The sequence below is a fragment of the Notamacropus eugenii genome, chromosome 1 (genome assembly GCF_028372415.1).
Source record: "Notamacropus eugenii isolate mMacEug1 chromosome 1, mMacEug1.pri_v2, whole genome shotgun sequence".
NCBI lineage: Eukaryota > Metazoa > Chordata > Mammalia > Diprotodontia > Macropodidae > Notamacropus > Notamacropus eugenii.
This window is the reverse complement of record NC_092872.1, coordinates 650,683,165-650,703,793: the sequence shown is the minus strand read 5'-3', so window position 1 is coordinate 650,703,793 and position 20,629 is coordinate 650,683,165. Positions and strand designations below refer to the sequence as shown.

Genomic DNA, 20,629 nt, shown 5'->3' with positions numbered 1-20,629 from the left:
GTTAAAGTCCTTAGTCAGCTTTTCCATATCTCTTGTTGAATTCCCACAGGTTTCTTCATACCTGTGAATTAGAATATACATATCAGTGTGGCTCCCTTCTTTTCCAGGGATTTCTGGTAACCTCAAAGCCACAATTTATGTTTCATAATTTTCCCATGTTTTCAGCAGTGTTCAAACTATGTCTGTCTAGCTTAAGGACAGAAAATAATCAGGTTTCTAAGATTTGTTACAGTGGAATAGTATTAGATTTGGAGTCAGGAAAATCTAAACTCAGATCTCACTTTGGACACTAGCTGTGTAACACTGGGGAAGTCAGTCACTCTAAGCCTACGTGTCTCTCAGGATTGCTGTGAGAATCAAATGAGATAACATATTTACAGCAAACTTTGGGGCACTATATAAATGTTAGTCATTATTTTCTTCACATTCCAGGATCCTCTTTATTTTGCTGTTCAGATTTAATTTGTGGAATAGTCATTCTACCCAAATTAGTTCTTTTTCTACTCCATATGCTCCTTTAGTTTCTTATTATCCATTTAATTAAGTAGGACCACCATAACCAATTGACATCTGCACATTCTCTTGCTCACATCTTTCTGTCCAAGCAAATGCTCTCAGATGTGCAAGGTTACTCTCCCTTTTCCCCCAGGCAAATTCTGTTCTCCTTAGGATATTTCATTTTTCAATTTGACTGACTTCTCTACTTGTAATGAATTGGTTGTTTTAAGGTACTGTCCTGATACACCACATCTATCACATTTCAGTTAGGTGCTAATAGAAATCTGGGTGGCCCAGTGGATAGAATGCCAGGCCTAGAATCAGGAAGACCAGGGTTCAAATTCAGCCTCAGACACTTACTAGCTGTGTGACCCTGGGCAAGTCACTTAATCCTGTTTGCCTCAGTTTCCTCATCTGTAAAATGAGCTGGAGAAGGAAATGGCAAACCACTCCAGTATCTTTGCCAAGAAAACTCCAAATAGGGGTCGTAGAGTCAGTCAAATGAACAGCAATAAGATGATGACCTTCTCTATGATGCTTCTGTGCTTTGTGTTTACAGGCTTGTTTCTTTCTGCTTAAAGTAGAAACACTTGGACCACAAGTCACAAACATCTGCCTACTCCACTGAGTTCCTCCCAAGCCATCGCTATGAAACCAAAGTTGCTTCTCAGTAAAGAAGCTCAGATACAGGCTTACTCTGTTTTATTGAGCTTTGCTTTATTGCATTTTTCAGATATTGCATTTTTTACAAAGTGAAGGTTTGTGACAACCCTGCTTTGAGCTAATGCATTAGTGCCATTTTTCCAACAGCATGTGCTCACATATTGTCTCTGTGTCAAATCTTGGTAATTCTTACAGTATTTCAAACTTTTTCTGTATGGAAAGTTTTTTCACACATTTATGATGGTGATCTGTGATCATGGATCTTTGATATTACTATGGTAATTGTTTTGGGGTTCCATGAACTGTGCTCATGTAAGACTTAATAGATAAACGTGTGTTCTGACTGCTCCACTGACTGGTAAATGTTTCCCTGTCTCTTTTCCTCTCCTCGGGCATCCCTATTCCATGAACCACAACAGTATTGAAATTAGGCCAATTAATAACCCTATAATGACTTCTAAGTGTTCAAGTGAAAGGAAGATAATAGCTGTGGCAGATGTCATTGTCTTATTTTAAGAAATTATTACAGCCGCTCCAGCCTTCAGCAAACAGCACTCTGATCAATCAGCAGCCATCATCATCCTGGCAAGTTCCTCTGCCAGAAAAAAAATTACAATTCACTGATGACTCAGGTGATGCTTAATATTTTTTTTTTTAGCAATAAAGTACTTTTTATTTAAGGTTTGTATATTTTTTAGACATACAAATGCACATTTAATAGACTACAGTATAGTATAAACATAACTTTTATATGCACTGGAAACTAAAAAATTTGTGACTTGCTTTATTGCTGTATTTGCTTTATTATGGTGGTCTGGAACTGAATCTGTAGTATCTCCAAGGTATGCGTCTACTTACTGGCACTGAATATTTTGGTCAAGAACTCTTTTTCCAGAAGGGTCAGGTCTATCTTAGAAATTACTCTTAAATGACTACATATACAGGTCAGGAATCCTGTTGGAATTTACCCTGATATCACTTCTGGATCCATTAGGGCTATGGAGAAACAGGTAGGATACCTGTATTTATCTAAGTATTTTATGATGATTATTTAGCTCCAGCTAAAAGCTGTGCCTAGTGAACTTGCACCTGTAGAGCACTTGTCCTCTGGATATAGATTCTCCCATTCAGTAGTCATATCCCACTCTCCTTCCATTCCACCTTCACATATTGTATAGCTCTTCAGATGTCACTCAGACAATAGTACTAGATGTCAGTTGTTACTCAATCTCTTGACTAGCCAAAATGAGGAGAGAGGACATTGTTCTGCCATATTAACTCAGTTTGCCTTTTTTAAAAAAAAAAATATTTATTTTTAGTTTTCAATATTCACTTCCATAAGATTGTGAGTTCCAAAGTTTCTCCCCATTTCTTCCCTACTCCCAGCCCAGCATGGTGTGTAATTTGATATAAGCTCTACGTATACATTCATATTGAAGTGTTTTCACATTAGTCATGTTGTAAAGAAGAATTAGAACCAATGGGAGAAATCACAAGAAAGAAAAACAAAACGAACGAAAAAGAGCAAATAGTGTGCTGCAATCTGCATTCAGACTCCATAGCTCTTTCTCTGGATGTGGACAGCATTATCTATCATGAGTCTTTTGGAGTTGTCTTAGATCCTTGCTTTGCTAAGTGCTAAGTCTGTCAAAGTTAGTCATTGCTCATTGTGGCTGTTACTGTGTACAATATTCTCCTGGTTCTGCTCACTTCATTCAGCATCAGTTCATTCAAATCTTTCCAGGTTTTTCTGAAGTTGACCTGCTAATCATTTCTTATAGCACAGTAGTATTCCATTATTCATATACCACAACTTGTTCAGCCATTCCTCATCTGATAGACATCCCCTCAATTTCCAATTCTTTGCCACCACAAAGAGCTGCTATAAATATTTTTGTACATGTGGGTCCTTTTTTTCCATTTTTATGATCTTTTTGGGATACAAAAGTGATATTGCAAGGTCAAATGGTATGCCTATTTTTATAGCCCTTTGGGCATAGTTCTAAATGGCTCTCTAGAATGATTGGATCAGTTCACAACTCCACCAGCAGTGAATTAGTGTTCCAATTTTCACCATATCTTCAGCATTTCTAATTTTCCTGTTTTATCATGTTAGCCAAGCTGATAGGTGTGAGGTGGTACCTAAGATTTGTTTTGATTTGCATCTCTCTAATCAATAGTGATTTAGAGCATTTTTTCATATGACTATGGATAACTTTAATTTCTGCCTCTGAAAACTCCTTGTTCATATCCTTTGAGCATTTGTCAATTGGGGAATGACTTGTATTCTTGTACATTTGACTCAATTCTCTATATATATAATTTTAGAAATGAGGCCTTTATCAGAGACACTGGTTATAAAAATTCTTTCCCAGTTTTCTGCTTCCCTCCTAATCTTGGTTGCATTGGCTTTGTGCAAAAGCTTTTCAATTCAAGTAATCAAAATTATCCCATTTTGCATTTCATAATGCTCTGTATCTCTTGTTTGTTCATAAATTCTTCCATACTCCATAAAATGACAGGTAAACTATTCCTTGCTCTCTCAGTTTGCTTATAGTATCAGGCTTTATATCTAAATCATGTACCTATTTTGACTGTTTTGGTATATTGTGTAAGATGTTGGTCTGTGCTTAGTTTCTGCCATACTTTTTTTCCAGTTTTCTCAGCAGTTTTGGTCAAATAGTGAGTTCTTATCCCAGAAACTGGAGTCTTTGGGTTTAGCAAATGGTGAATGACTACAGTCATTGATTATTGTGTCTTGTATACCTAACCTGTTCCACCGATCCACCACTCTATTTTTTAGCCAGCACCAAGTAGTTTTGATGATTGCTGCTTTATAATACAATTTAAGATTTGTTATGGCTAGGCTATATTCCCTAGCATTTCTTTTCATTAATCCCCGTGATATTCTAGGCCTTTTGTTTTTCCAGATGAAATTTGTTATTATTTTTTCTAGTTCTATAAAATAATTTTTGATAGGGTGATTGATGTGGCACTAAATAACTAAATTAATTTAGGTAGAATTGTAATTTTTGTTATAATAGCTTGAACTCCCCAAAAGCAACTGATGTTTTTCCAATTATTTAGATGTGACTTTATTTGTGTGAAAAGTGTTTTGTAATTGTGTTCATATAGTTACTGGGTTTGTTTTGGCAAGTAGACTCCCAAATATTTTGTATCTAAAGTAACTTTAAATGGAATTTCTCCTTCTATCTTTTGCTGTTGAGCTTTGTTGGTAATGTATAGAAATGCCAATGATTTATATGGGTTTATTTTCTATCCTGCAACTTTGCTGAAGTTGTTTATTATTTCAAGTAGTTTTTTACTTGATTCTCTAGGGTTTTCTAAGTATATCATCATATCATCTGCAGAGTGATAACTTTGTTTCTTCCTTGCCTATTCTAATTCCTTCAACTTCTTTTTCTTCTCTTAATGCTAATGCTAACCTTTCTAGTCCCATATTGAAAAACTCTGGGGATAGTGGACATCTTTTGCTTCACCCTTGATCTTACTGGAAATGCTTCTAGCTTATTCCTATTACATATAATGCTTGCTGGTGGTTTTAGGTAGATACTAATTATCATTTTAAGGAAGACTTAATTTATTCCTATGCCCTCTAATGTTTTTAATGGGAATGGGTGTTGTGTGTTGTATCAAAAGCTTTTTCGGCATCTATTGAGATAATCATGTGGTTTCTGTTAGTTTTGTTGTTGATATGGTCAGTTATGCTGATAGTTTTTCTAATATTAAACCAGCTCCACATTCCTGGTATAATTCCTACCTGGTCATAGTGTATTATTCTCCTGTTAAGTTCTCCTGTAATCATTTTGCTAATATTTTGTTTAAAATTTTTGCTTTTATGTTTTTTAGGAAAATTGGTCTATAATTTTCTTTCTTTGTTTTGACTCTTCCCAGTTTTAGTTATCAGTACCATATTTGTAATATTAAAAAGAATTTGGTAGGACTTCCTCGCCTATTTTCCCAAATAGTCTATATAGTATTGGAATTATTTGCTCTTTAAATGTTTGATATAATTTTCTTGTAAATTCATCTGGCCCTGGAGATTTTTTTTACTAGGAAGTTCATTGATTCCTTGTTCAATTTCTTTTCCTGAAATGGTTTTTTAAGTGTTTTTATTTCCTTTTCTTTTAATCTGGGCAATTTATATTTTTGTAAATATTCATTTCACTAAGATTGTCAAATTTGTTGGCATACAGAGGGGCAAAATAGTTCCTAATTATTATTTTAATTTCCTCTTCATTAATGGTGAATTTATGCCTTTCACTTTCGATACTGGTCATTTGATTTTCTTCTCTTTTTAAAATCAAATTAACCAAAGATTTACCTATTGTTTTTTTTTATTCGTAAATCCAGCTTTTAATTTTATTTATTAATTAGTCCAATAGTTTTCTTGATTTCAATTTTATTAATCTCTCCTTTGGTTTTCAGTATTTCTAATTTGATATTTAATTGGGGATTTTAAATTTATTTTTCTTTTTTAGTTGCATGCCCAATTCATTGATCTCTTTCTCTATTTTATTCATGTAAGCATTTAGAGATACAAAACTTTCCCGAAGAACTGCTTTCACTGCATCCCGTAAGTTTTGGTATGTTGTCTCATTATTGTCATTCTCTTGGATGAAATAATTTGTTGTTTCTGTGATTTATTGTTTGACCTGCTCTTTCTTTAGAATTAGATTATTTAGTTTCCAGTTAATTTTTTAGTCTATCTTTCACTGACCTTCTATTGCATCATGATCTGAAAGGGATGCACTTAATATTTCTGCCTTTCTGCATTGGATTATGAAGTTTTTATGTCCTAGTACATGATCAGTTTTTGTGTAAGTGACATGTATTGCTGAGAAAAAGGTGTATTCCTTTCTATCCCCATTAAATTTTCTCCAGAGGTCTACCCTATCTAACTTTTCTAAAATTCTATTTACCTTCTTAACTTCTTTCTTGAATTGTGGTTAGATTTATCTAGTTCAGAGAGGAGGAGGCTGAGTTCCTCCACTAATGTAGTTTTGCTGTCTGTTTCTTCCTCTAACTCCTTTAATTTCTTCTCTAAGAGTTTGGATGCTATGCCACTTGGTGCATATATGTTTAGTAATGATATTACTTCATTGTCTATGGTACCTTTTAGTGAGATGTCGTTTGCTTCCTTATCTTTTTAAATTAGATCTACTTTTGCTTTTGTTTTTTTTAAGATCAGGATTGCTACCCTTACTTTTTTTTTTTTTACTTCAGTTGAAGCATAGTATATTCTACTCCAGCCTTTTACCTTTACCCTCTGTATGTATCCCTCTGTTTCAGATGTGTTTCTTATAAACCACATATTGTAGGATTAAGTTTTTTAATCCATTTTTCTGTCTGCTAACGTTTTGTGGGAGAGTTCATCCCATTCACATTCAATTATAATTGCTGTGTCTTTCTCTCCATCCTATCCCTCCCCCCCATTTATGCTTTTCTTTCTCCTTTCTCCCTTTCCCTCCTCACTAGAGTTTTGTTTTTGACCACCGCCTCCCTCAATCTTCCCTCCCTTCTGTCCTCTTCCTTTTTCTTTCCCCTCCTACTGCCTAGAGGGCAAGTTTGATGTCTATATCTAACTGACTATGTTATTCTTTGAGCCAGATCTGATGAAAGTTCAAACAATGTTCATCTCCCTCCTTTCTTTCCCTCCACTGTGATATTTCTTTGTGCCTCTTCATGTGATGTAATTTACCTTTTTTCTGCCTCCTCCTTTCTTCTACTCCCATTACAATCCCTTTTCACCACTTAATTAGGTTTTTTATCATCACATCAAAGTCACCTTAAACCCATCCCTTCTGTCTGTGTATATCTCTTTTAAATGTCATAATAAAAATAGAATTCTCAAGAGTTAGAAGAATCATATTCCTATGCAGGGATGTAAATAGTTTGCCTTTATTGAATAACATGCTTTTTTTTCCTTTCCTGTTTACCATTTTATGTCTCTTGAGTCTTGTATTTGAAGATCAGATTTTCCTTTGAGGTCTGGTCTTTTTATCAGGAAAAACTGGAAGTCCCCTATTTAATTGAATGTTCATCTCCTCCCCAGAAAGGTTATGCTCAGTTTTACTGGTTACTTGATCCTTGGTTGCAATCCAAGCTTCTTTACCTTATGAAATATCATATTCCGAGCCCTCTGATCTTTTAATGTAGAAGCTGCAAGGTCCTACATAATCCTGACTGTGGTTCCATGATATTTGAATTGTTTCTTTCAGGCTGCTTGCAGTATTTTCTCCTTGACCTGAAAATTCTGGAATTTGGCTACAATATTCCTTGGCATTTTTAGTTTGGGATCTCTTTTAGGAGGTGATTGGTGAATCCTTTCAATGACTATTTTACTCTCTGGTTCTAGGACCTCAGGGCCATTTTCCTTGATGATTTCTTGAAAGATGCTGTCCAGGCTTATTTTTTTATCATGGCTTTCAGGTAGACCAAAAATTCTTAAATTATCTCTCCCAGACAAATTTTCCAGGTCCATTGTTTTTCCAGTGAGGTATTTTAAATTTTCTCCTATTTTTTCATTCTTTTGATTTTGACTGATTCTTGTTGTCTCTTAGAGTAATTAGCTTCTACTCAGCCTAATTTTAATTTTTAACAAATTGTTTTCAGTTAGCTTTTGTACCTCCTTTTCCATTTGGTCAATTCTACTTTCTAGGGCATTGTTTTCCATTTTGTCGATTGTATTTTTAAAGAAAATTTTCAACTTTTCTTCTACCTCTCTTATTTGACTTCTAAAATTCTTCTTGGGCTCTTCCAAGAAGGCTTTTTGTCTTTGAGACCAGTTCATATTCCCCTTTCAAGTTTCAGATGTGGGTATATTGACAATGTTGTTGTCTCCTGATTTGTGTTTTGATCATTCTTTCACTAAGATCTCTATGGTCATTGTTTTTCTTTGGTGCTTTTTGCTCATATTATTTGCCTTTTTTCTGGCCTTTAAAATTGATCTCTTTCTGGGGCACAGGGAGCACTCTCCCAGGCTTATTGTGCTGGGGTTTAGGGACCAGGTTATTGGTTTTGTGAGCAGGGGACTCAGGTATTGGCAGCTGGTAGCCTGCCTGGTGCTGAGCTGGATCCGGTGGTGACGACAGATGTCTACCTGGTGTTGGTTCTTGCCTGGTCCAGCACCCTGGAACTCAAGATCTCCCACTAGTTTGCTGAGGTGGGGCTTGCTGGGACACCTCTCATTCTGTCCTGGTCTCCTTCAGCCAAAGCAAGAGGAACTTTTCCCCTTAATCCCCCTAGCCTCCTGAGCTAAAAGACTGCTACACCTGATGTTTCTGCTGGCTCCACTATTTTAGCATTTTTCCTGGGACAATATTCTGTGGGTTTTTCCAAGGTCAGTAAGGAAAGGTGAGAGCAACTTTACTGCTTACTGTGCCATTTTGACTCCAGGAAGTTGAAATAGGTAACTTTCACACATCTTGTGTATGGGCTGATAACTCCAGGAGCAGCTGCAGCCACTTCCACTTCTGTTGCCGCCACCGCTGCTGCTGCTGCTGCTGCCACCAATTCAGTCACTGCCAAGTCTGCTCCTGGTTTCCTGGGGCTGGGGCTGTATTGGTACTCCCTGCATTGGACTGCGCTTCTCTTTCAGTTCTGACAGACCCCTCCCACTGACCTAATTTGTCTCTGGCATCTGTGGGCTTAGAAGTCTGGAAACTGTCATTGCTGTCAGTGATTCAGCACCCCTCCCTCCCCTCCCCCCCCCCCCCAGGTGGGGTCTGGCTTTGCTGGGGCCAGGTCTTCTCTGGCATAGCCTGCACTAGTTCCCTCCTCTCTGAGCCCAGGGCAACACAACCCTTCCTGTCGACCTTCCAGGTTGCCTTGGACTGGAAATCTGCCTCACTCTGTCTCTTTGTGGGTTCTGCTGCTCTAGAATTTGTTCAATCACTTTTTAAAGGTATTTGAAAGGGATTTGGGGGAAAGCTCAGGCGAGTCCCTGCTTTCACTCTGCCCCCTTCAGTTTGCTTTCTTGGCAAACTTTTCTCTGCTGGTTCTAGACTTCTGTTTTGCTTGTGGCTGTTTTCTTGCTTCTGTTAGTGTCTGGAAAATCCTGGGCACCAGCCTTAAGGGTAAAGGTGCCCATTTCTTCCCTGCATCTTGGAGATAATAGAAGTACCACAGTGTATTTTTAAAATACAAAGGTAAAACTATTCTTACAAATACTTGAGGGGACTTCTTCACAGAATTGGGTCTGAGTTCACCTCAGTCCTTTGAATACGCCACTCAGCCCTTAGCCATTTTAAGTCTTTACCCCCTGAAACACTTAGCAGGTCCTCTGTCAAAACACAGTTGACCTTTCTGTAAGCTTGCAGACTTTCCAGTTGCCATCTTTACTTTTTTTCTATAGTGGAAACATTAAATATTTTGGCTTCAACATTTTCTCTTCTGTCAACATCAACATAGGACTTGAGATAGCAGAAAGCCACTAGGAATCTAAAAGCAAGTAACTAAGTTGACTGTAAATGTTGAGAGAGGTTCTAAGTGTTTTAATCCTAAGCACATTACCTGTTTTCGTTTTGTTCAACTCTTGACATTAAATGTTGTTGTTTAGTCATTTTCAATTGGGTCCAACATTTTGTGACTCCATTTGGGTTTTTCTTGGCAAAGATACTGGAGTGGTTTGCCATTTCCTTCTTCGGCTTATTTTACAAATGAGGAAACTGAGGGAAATGGGGTTAAATTACTTGCCCAAGATCACAAAGCTAGTAAGTGTCTGACGTCAGACTTTGAATTTAGGACAATGAGTCTTCTTGATGCCGGGCCTGGTACTCTGTCCTCTGTGCCACCTAGCTGCCCTTTGACAGATGACATACATTATTTTTGTTCCAGACAGTAGGAACAGTTATATATTCATATAAGAATGAGAAGTTTCTTAGCTTCTTCAAGATCATCCCTTTGTGGAACTGATTCAAATTTATACCAGTATGTGCTGTTCTTAAAAGAAATTTATAAGTGGACAAAGGATGAATGGGCAGTTTTCAGATGAAATGTAAAATCATATAAAAATGCCCCAAATCATTAATAATTAGAGAAATGCAAATTAAAACAACTCTGAGGTATACCACCTCACTTCTATCAGATTGGGAAAATGACTAATGCCAATGGTACTATGGGAGAACTTACATTAAAGCCCCAAAAAGCTATTCTGTGCATACCCCTTTAACCCAGCAATACTGCTAGTAGGTTTATACCACAAAGAGATCAAAGAGATGAAAAGGACCTTTATGTAAAAAAAAATATTTATAGTAGCTCTTTTCATGCTTGCAAAAAATTGACAACTAAGGAGTATCCATTATATGGAGAATGGTCAAACAAATTACATATAAATGTGATGGGATATTGTTTTGCTATCAGAAGTGACGAATGGGAACTTGGAAAGACTTATGTGAAGTGAGCAGAACCAAGAGAACAGTAGAAACACAAACAGTGCCGCGATTCCAGAGGCCTGGCGAAGCCTGCTGACCGCCTCCACTGCGGGGATTTATGTTTGTGATGGGTTTCCTTTTTTTTGCTTTCTCAACATGGGAGGAAGAGATGGATGGGGGCTAATCCAAACTAAAAATAAAATTGAAATGGAAAAAGTCATGCCTCTTTTGTCTAGGGCTCCTTGAGACACTGCACTTTCCTTCATTCCTCTGCCTAGCATTTGTCCTTTGTTACTTATATTTGGCATGGCAACCTCTCTTCAACTAAGTGTTAGTTACTTTGAGGCTGTAAGACATTATCCTTTTCTTCTCTGTATAACAAGTTCCCCAGGAACTTGTATTAGTATGTGCTTAAGGGTTGCTTATTGATTATGAAAATGGTTTTAGTAAATTATTTAAAATATAGCATGAATGCAGGAAAGCTTAAGGTTTCTAAAGCTAGTGGGTTGAGGAGAGAGGGATAATTTCTTCAATGATCCCATTTCATTTACTACCTATTCACATGGTGCTCCTTCTTTTTTCTGACCTGTCATTTCATTGATATAGGGAACTTGGAGCTGAGACAACTCCCTTTGTCAGTGCAGGTCAGCATCTTCTGTTCAACTCCTGGTCTTAGGGCGCACTGAGAGGTTAAGGAACGTGCCCAGGGTCACAAAAAGATACCATTTGTTGGGAGGCAAAACTTGAACCCATGTCCTTTGGACCCCAGGGCAGGTGTCCTCTTTGCTGTGCCACTCTTCTTCTTGGGATGTTCTTATCCATCTCTTTTGATATTCTGATTTCTTTCTTTACTAAATTTCTACTGTCCAGAGGGGAAAACGCATTTTGCTGGGAGATCGCTACAGTCATTGGGAAGAAATTTGGAAACATTACCCGAAACTTCCTCTCCCAAACTGAGGGCAGATACTATCACAGCTGGCTTGGAACAGGCCATCAAAGAAGGAGGACCATTGTCAGTAAGTAATAATAATGACGACAGCCAACGTTTCTGTAGTGCCGTGTGCCAAGCACAGTACTAGACTCCTCACAGTTATTATTCGTTTGTTCCTCACAAAACCCTGGGTGCTGTTACTATCTTCTTTCTACAAATGAGGAAACTGAGGTAAACAGAGGCTAAAGGACCTGCCCAGGGTCCCATAGTTAGTGAGTATTTGAGGTTGGATTTGAAAGTTTGACTTACTCAAGGCCCAGCATTCTTTCCATTATGCTACCTAGCTGCCATTTCTTAGGAAATTATAGCTGACAATAAAAAAGTAACAAATAATTGCCAGTAACTTAATGACACAATTTTTTTTGCTTTTTATAAATTGTAGCCCTAACATTACTCACTCCTTAGTCTACTTATTGCTCAGACTGTTAATACTAGTTTGTAAGCTTTTCTAAAACATTAATGCAGCATATTCCCCTTCTCAGATGTGTGTATCTGTATACACATGTATACGTGTGTATATATATGTGTGCATATGTACATGCATTTATACTTTGAGGCACAGAATATCCTATACCTATGACATACATTTGTATGCACATACATGTGTGTGTATATACATATATAATCTACATACATATGTACAAGATTAGAGAAAGTGGTAGTGCTTTTTTACACAATTAAAAAAACCTTGAATTTGAATTTATATAATTGGCAAGGCAGAATTCAGAAGCTGTACTTGAATCATTCAGCCAGTTGTGGATGTCCATCTTGTACAATACACAAACATTAATTTTTTTTCTATAATCAAATTGTTCCTTTTATTTATCCTAGAATTTATCAGCACTTGGAAGAGAGCAACTCCGGCAAAGAGAGGACTATCTAAAACAGAAGAGAGATAAACTGATGTCTATGAGAAAGGACCCAAGGATCAAACAGATACATAATATAGAGCAGCAGAAGGGAAAATCTGCTGAGGAGGTAAGCTTATTTTGGCGCAGAGAAAAAGCATTTGGAGGCACACATGACTTAAGTTTAAAGCCTAATTTTACCACTTTGTACCTGAGCTTCTTTGGACAATTCACTTAACCTCTCACGGGCCTCAGTTTCCTTTGATATGTTCAGAAAGACATAGGTATATGTGTGTGTAGGCTGTTCCAAGTCTTAGTGTAGTTAAAATGGCACGAGTATTCTTGGGACATCCTGTGTAACTTTAAATAGCATATGAATATAAACTTACTTTGCAAAAACAAAACAAAAATCACTTTCAAACGTGGCCGCTCCCCGATTTCCTTATTTTCCTTTTATTTCGAATACAGCATTAGAAGCCATGTTCTATCTTTACTTCAGAAAAATGAGCCACAGTACACTGATGCTTCATCCAGCCTCATTTTAGAGAATAAACCCACGCCACCTGTTCTTCTGTACTTGGATTAAAACTCCATTCTGTTTTTGTTTACTGGTTTAGGAAATTGCAGAGAAGCCAGAAATGACAGCAGAGGAGAAGCAAACGTTACTAAAGAGGAGATTGATTGCAGAGAAGCTTAAAGAAGAAGTTATTAATAAGTGATAATTTTAAGAAAGTTAATTTAGTAAAACAGAAGTTTGAATTACTTTAAAATAAATTATTGAATCCTTAAACTAAGCTTGTTTGATTTCATCACACTGAAAAGGGCCAAAATACTTAACTTATCCACACCTCTTGAACAAGCACCAAACTATTTCTAGGTAGTAATCGCTAAAACTGTAATATTCCATTCAATTCATTGTATTGTATTTGAATTCCATTCCATTCCATTCCAATCATTGTATAAAAAGTAAACAAAATAGTAAATGAAATAGCTACCTAACATTGTGGTTAAAAACCTAAGCAGAAAATTTATGTAAAAGTTATCTTTGCAATGAACAAATAGCTAAAGGTTTAAGTACTTCTATTTTTAAGTTTCGATTACTGCAATGGTAGAGGTTTAAAATTAGCAGTACACTCTGTTAAATATAATGAACAGGGAATATTATCACAGATGACAGTTAATAACTGATTCAGTTGGTTTATGGCAGGAATGGGGAACCTCTGGCCTCGAGGTCACATGTGGCTTTCTAGGTCCTAAAGTGCAGCCTTTGAATCCAAACTTTAAAGAACAAATCCCCTTAATAAAAGGATTTATTCTGTAAAAGTAAGACTCAGTCAAAAGGCTGCACCCAAGGACCTAGAAGGCCACAGGTTCTCCACTCCTAACTTAGGGAATGTTGTCATTGTGAAGTGAAGAATAAATGGAAAATGCCTTCTATGTCCTTAAAACTGTATGTAGATTATTTGCATGGAGCAGGCTGGACCTACTGTGGTGAGGTAGAATAGAGAACATAAACATCCTCAGCTCCTAAAATACCCCTTGAGGATTATCTGAAATTTGGATAATTGGGAATTGACTTCTTAATAGGTGTACCTTTCCTGATACAGGCATTAAAACTAACTTATCTAAAGTGGGTGCCAAATTAGTGCTCAAATACTTTAATTTACCCACATCAATTAGATGCCTACTATTTTTCATCACTAGCTATTATTAGATTAGGGAAAAACTAGTGATTAAAACACACAAATCAATTTCATGTAACTTTTTATTAAAATAGTATTTATAACCGATACATGTTGGCAGATGTAACTTTAAAAAATCGACAAGGGCCCCAGGCATTCAAATGTGGGCTTTCACTTGTTCCACTGAATCAGGGTACAAATGGAGGGGGTAGAAATTTAAGCCTGCCTGAGGATGGTGGCTCCAGACATGGTAAGTGAGTGGAAGCTTAATGTCTCCTGCTTCCAAGGGATTTAGGATTTTAAAAAGTCATTTGAATCCCATGATGTAATCATTTTTCTAATACTAAAAGTGTAATACAGTAATTAATGAAACATTCACATTTTTGCTATAAAGGCTCCTGTGGTGATGCAAATGTTCTTAAAGCTCACGGCAGTTCTTGAGAAAAGAAAAAAAAAATTGATATAAAATTAGGTCTTAGTACCAGAATTTTATCCATGTTGGATAGAATCACATTTTCAGCCTCCAAAGGGAAAGTATGTATCATACTTGTTTTCCCTTGAATTTCATGAGGAAATGCTTCAGCTTTGAGAAGGAAAGAAGGGGCTTGTTAGACCAGGGTTAATAAGGGGATATCTTAATGTTATAGGTAGACTTGATCTTAAATCTAATACATCCTGAGTCACTTTACTGATGCGTGGAGGATACCTTTCATGATATATACCCTTAGCTTTGTTAAGTGAGAGGGAAGCCCCATTCTAGGATGCCTGGAGCCCAATGGGGACATAAGATTTTATTTTCCCCATGGCCCACCCACTCTTAAGTATAATCAGAATGCTGAAAATACAATAGATTCTCTAACTCACTAGTTTAGAACTCCTGCATTGTTTGACCTAGTGGTGTATAATAAGTGTTAAAACTATGAATAATTTTATTGGTTTATTAATAATACTCTAAAATGGCCATATCTCAAAACTGAGTGAACTTACATTTACAACAAACCAAACAAAAGCAATAATTATGGAATTACAGGGTCACATTTTAATTCCTGAATTTTACATTTCAGCATTAATATCACCACATGTATACAAATGGTGTAAAACAAGTACAGTGGTATTTTTAATACAAAATAAATTCTGTTTTATGGAAAAAAACTATACTTCATATCTACACAGACAGCCCATCTTTTCCAAACAATAGCTAAAATTAAAATTAACTACAAAATCTCCAAAACAGGGAAACTGCTTCAGTTTAAACTATTCCAGGAAAAATGGACCCATAACACATTACAAGGGTGATCTCTATGTGGTGGATTGCAGCTGGTTTCATAGTTTTGAGCTTTTATCATTTCTAACACATTAATTATAGTTTGGGGACATTTTTCTCACTTTAGCATGATCTCAGATCATAGATGGGCAAACTAACATTAAAATATTTACAGATTACTTGCTGCTTTTTGAAAATAAAACTTCAACTGTTTGCCTCAATTATTTTTGTAATTCATTTGTGTACATGGAATGTGCTTTTACTCTTCAAAAACAAACAAACAAAAAAAGCAGCTTTCATATTACACCCCTGCTTAAGGAAAAGGTTTCTGTGCTGGCATGCTGACTTCTCTTTTCTAGTAACTTCTTCTTGGTCCAAAATGGCTTAATGTTAAATGCCACTTAGTTCAGCACTATTTAAAACGTATGTGTGTGTGTGTGACATATTTTGCAAGTTGCAAATATGATAGTATGACAGCTGCTTAGCAAAGAGAGACAGCTTTACTAACAGCAGAAAGTGACTTGACACTGTATCTTCCACAAATGCTTGTACTTTGGTGCAGCTGAAAGGACTCTGCTATAATCCACAAGCAAGTTCCTGGAGAACATTCTTTTGGGAAACTACTGATTACTGTCATCAGTATCTCTGGAAGTGCTGGTTTAAATGTTAGATTAATAGGAACTGTCCACTTTTAAGCCAGCTTGCTTTTCTTCAACATACTGGAAATTCCTGGTGTGTAAAATTCAAACATGCCTGGTAACACAGGGTGTGCCTTCCTGCAATGGCTTGAAAGGCTGAATTTTTGTTAAATTTTGAAAGAAATGGTCCCAACAGTTTAACTTCATTTTTTATGCTAGCTAAATCTGTTTTCCCTAAAAATTGTTTTAAAAGAGGCAACTGATAAAAGAACACTATGGCCAGCACCATTACAAAAGTAACGTTATTGGGTTTGCAACTGAAGTTTCACAATCGTTTCTAGTTCTGATACATACTCAGGGCAACCCTGCAATGTTAAAATTTTACTGACCTGCTCCCCTCCCTCATCCCTCCCCAAACCTGAGACTTTCCTTGCTGAGAAGCTGTCACCCAGGTTCTGATTACTACTAACCCACCAGTTTTTGACAGCCCGAAAGGCAAACTCCTTAATTACTAGAAAGAGAAAAGTTCCTTGGAAGCCTGGTGTTTACAGAACTAAACTCTTCTAGTTGATACACTGAGTGTCTTTTGCTACTCCTTGTATATTATCTTCTATGTTCAAGGGAGAAAGCTTTCTGATTCAGACTTTTAAGCTCACTGAACAGTTGCAGCATTTAGTGATACCCCACTGTGAGGGTCCCCTCCCCCCAGAGTCTTTAGGAGCCGAGGCGAGGTCTTTTTCTTGGAGATGTCTCCTCTTCTTCCTCCTCTTCTTCATCATCAGGATAATCCACTAGGCCAACCAGACTTCCCTGTTGAAAAATAAAGAACTGAACTTACAACACTGAAACATATTTGACACTTTTTTGCTGAGAGGAATACTCTATGAATATTAAAATATTTCCATACACTTAATATATAATTTTTAGCTAACAAGTCAAAGAAGCTTAGTTTATGGCATTTGCATAAAAAGGAAAGAAATCTAAATGTTATGAGACTGAATTCTTATTTATTAGTGTTAACTGAAGGCCAAATGTCAGTTTCCTAGGCAATGTCGAGGTCATATATTGGAAAAAATGTATTTGCTAATTAAAGATTATTTAAAACTTGGATGTTTAATGATAACTTATTTCCTCACTTCTAAATCAAGACTAAAAAAAGACCTATGTCTACCTGGATTAACAGCTGCAGAACAGGTCCACCCAACTTAAAACTACAGACCTTACAGAGTTTCTTATTTCACTAACAAGGAATTGAACTGGGAATGTAATGTAGGGAATTCATACAACAGGCAAAGAAATGACTGCCAGTTAGTAAAGACCTGGTGTAGATTTAGAATTTTAAGAGCTGGAAAGGATCAAGCTAACATATAATTGCCTCATTTTAGATATAATTAGACTTAAAAGCCCAGAGTGGTTACATGACACAAGATAATGGCAGAACCTGGAGTAGAATCTAGGTCTCCTGACTTGATCACCATTTGAGTTTCCCACTCTATAACTCTCTTTGTAGAACCACAGAAATAAAATTTTATAGCTAAAAGGGACATTAACAGGTCATTTATGCATAAGTTCTCATTTAAACAGCTAATAGGGCTTAATGTTATAAACCATCATTTCATTTCTCACCCACCAAATTATCAAAGGGTAGCTGAAAACACACTAAATATGAACCGTTATAGATCATCAAGTTTCCCTAGTGCCCCAAATCCCTGAATTTCTTTTAATTCACAAAAATTAGGACCCTATCCCCAGAAAGAAAACAAGACCTATTTAATTGAAATGATTGTTTAATCCTTCTGTTGAGTATAGGTATTGAATTCAGAGTTACAAAATTTATCTGTTTTCAAATATATTCATTTACTAGCCTTATTCCTACCCCCTCCCCAACTTTTGCTAATTTTATCTGCGTTGGGGACTCCCAAAGTGGAACTTTCAGTGTTGCAGATCTGTAAATCTGTAGTTTATAATCTCACAGAATTAATGGGTTAATAAGATGTAAGTAATTGGTTCATTTTCAGAGTTGTGTTTGAAGCAGGTCTTTCAGACTCCAAGGTAAGTAGCCCTGTATCCCCTGCCATGCTCTCTCTTAGCAACAATATAGAGAACAGAATTTATCAACTTTCAAGAGTTCTAAAAATAATTTTTTTATAAATTTTTAAAACTGGCAATACTCCACAGATTACCTGCATTTTTTTTTTTAAAATCGAATTGAATATTTTCTGCATATACCTATGTATGTGTTTGTTGTCTCTCTCATCAGAATGTAAGCTCCTTGAGAACAGGGACTTTGCTTTTGTCTGAATATTCTCAGGGCCTAGTCAGGGCCTAGTCAGAGCCTAGCAGTCAGCAGGCACTTAATGTTTGTTGAATGAATGAGTAATAAATTGAGATCATCCAAAGGAACTAATGAAAATCTGTAAAGAGCTTTTACATCAATACCATCAGAAAAATAAGCAATAATAATCTCGTCACAAGAGAAGCTGCTGTTTTCTGACTCAATTTGTATGTCTTAAAATCTAGCAAATGGTGAAAGATTATGAAAAACATCAGGCTTGTAAAAATATGTTATTTATATTACATTGAGAAGCCTGAAACCAAAATGCAGCTTTATTTATCTATGGATCTTTTTTTAAGGGAGTGGAGGGTGAAGAAGAAAGTCTGACTACTGAAAGCAGTGTGAAGTGGAAAGGAAAATAATTGAATAGAAACAAAACCAATCATGTTCTGTACCTTCTGTCCCCCATTTTCTGGCTAGTTCATTGCATGGAGAAGGGCAACATATTAATTCTGAGGTAAAAAGGGATAACTTTGTGAGCTGTCAAATTATTAAAATTCCCACTCCTATTAGGAACTCACTGTCAGCTATTATTGATAATGTCATCTGCTATAACTATAAGTGTCTCTTCAAAGTCTAAAGACTTAAGGGAGAAATAAAAAGATTATTATTCAAAGCAATTTATACTAGACCTCGCCTATCTATCCAAGACTGAGTTATGTGGTACTCTGTCAATTTCATAGGCAAAAAATTTAATCTGAATTCAGTTTAACCAACTACATATCAGAGTTCATAAAGCAAAACACTTGTACTTTACTAAAAGAAAAGCTCCTTAGATCCTGACTCAGATTAATTTATTCTTACTTTACACAAATTACAAACAGACTCTGTAGCTGCTTCACAAATCTATAACAAGATGAAAAACAGAAAATTAAGAGAGGAACAGACATAGACAATGATCTAAAAAGACAGGGGAAAAAAACCAACACAAGAATTCAAGAAGTGGGCCATTTAGCATAGTAAGAATTTCTGTATGTCACCCTAAGACAGTATTCATAATAAGGCTGAGGGGGAGGAGGGGGTGGGGTTTGTGGAGCCAAGATGGCAGAGCAGAAGCCTGGATTTGCTCGAGCTCTCCCCGCAAAGACAGAGGGGACAGCAAATTGGGGAAAGGGATAATCAGAAACAAACCCCATTATGGGAGGACAGGTCAAGGGAGAGAATGGAATAAATGAAGGGCAGGACAGGACAGAGGGAAATGTGCTTAGTCTTTTACAACTTAACTATTATGGAAATGCTTTGCACTGTTACACATGTATGATCTATTTTGAATTGCTTGTTTTCTTAATGAGGGTGGGTAGGGAGGGAGGGAGAGAACATGGAACTCAAAGCTTTAACAATGAATGTTAAAAATTGTATTAGCATTCAAATGGGAAATAGGATGTATAGCCAATGGGGTACAGAAATCTATTTTGCCCTACAGGAAAACAGAGGGGAGGGGGAATGGAAGAAGGGGGGGGTAATACAGAGGACAGATTGAAGGAAGGGGTGGATGGGGTACATGCTGTCTTGGGTGGGGAGAGATGGGGAGAAAATTTTGAAATCAAATTCTTGTGGAAGTGAATGCTGAGGACTGAAAAATATATATTAAAAAAATACGGCCTCTAAGGTCATAAAAAAATCACATAACAAAATAAAGGCAGAAAAAAAATGCTGTTTGAAATATAATCACAGCTATTTGAACTTTAAATTCCAGAATTGGTCATCAGATGACATATAACAGAAGTTTTAAGTCAATTTAAAATATATTATCTAAATAACTATCAAGAATCCCAAGACTCATCACTACTTCTAAACAAAAGGATGTGAACGCTTCAAAAACCCCCCCACAATCAATTTACTCACTTTAGTGGCTGTTACTGTTGTAGTCAAGCTTGTATTTTTGGAAGAAGATCCATTGGAACTTGCTGGTGTCGTTTGAGCAGCTACAGATTTACTGTTCGTACTATTTGCTCCATTAGCAGCACTGGCAGAATGAGAGAAAGTAAATTTGAAGCTGGAGGATGTCCTTTTGGGAAGATTTTCTTTGTCTTCACTTTCTTTTGCTAAACCAAAGATAAATTATGAATATACATCAATATGCGCTCAAAAATGAAAATATCCTAAGTTGTTTTTTAAAGTCTAAGATGATCATTCAAGCCTGATTCTGGCAGTAATGGCAGGGTCTTTTGGTAGTGGCAGACAAATGTTTGTGGTATCTTCAAAGCAAATCAAAGAAGCAAAACTACTGTCTGAGTATTTATTTCAGTTTATTTCCTTTGGGCTTTAATGAGATAAAAGAGTTTTTTAGCAGTGGTGAGTGAAGAGTGAGTGTG

General features: G+C 36.5%; 2 protein-coding genes across 3 annotated transcripts in view; one reads left to right on the top strand and one right to left on the bottom strand.

The window, feature by feature from the left end:
- The window catches only part of CFAP36 (cilia and flagella associated protein 36), a 45,111-nt gene extending 31,926 nt beyond the window's left edge, over positions 1-13,185 (top strand). The window contains exons 8-10 of the mRNA XM_072635521.1: positions 11,427-11,572; positions 12,379-12,525; positions 13,013-13,185. Of these exons, the coding sequence (XP_072491622.1) occupies positions 11,427-11,572; positions 12,379-12,525; positions 13,013-13,114 (395 nt within the window). The 3' untranslated portion in view covers positions 13,115-13,185. The remainder of the gene's footprint in view (positions 1-11,426; positions 11,573-12,378; positions 12,526-13,012) is intronic.
- A 957-nt stretch (positions 13,186-14,142) lies between these two features.
- Positions 14,143-20,629, bottom strand: part of PPP4R3B (protein phosphatase 4 regulatory subunit 3B) — an 86,584-nt gene continuing 80,097 nt past the window's right edge. The window contains exons 15-16 of one of the 2 annotated variants that reach the window (XM_072635520.1): positions 20,160-20,359; positions 14,143-16,789 (exon numbers count right to left, since the gene is read on the bottom strand). In XM_072635520.1, the coding sequence (XP_072491621.1) occupies positions 16,694-16,789; positions 20,160-20,359 (296 nt within the window). In that variant the 3' untranslated portion in view covers positions 14,143-16,693. The remainder of the gene's footprint in view (positions 16,790-20,159; positions 20,360-20,629) is intronic. The other variant, XM_072635519.1, reaches the window with a different exon arrangement.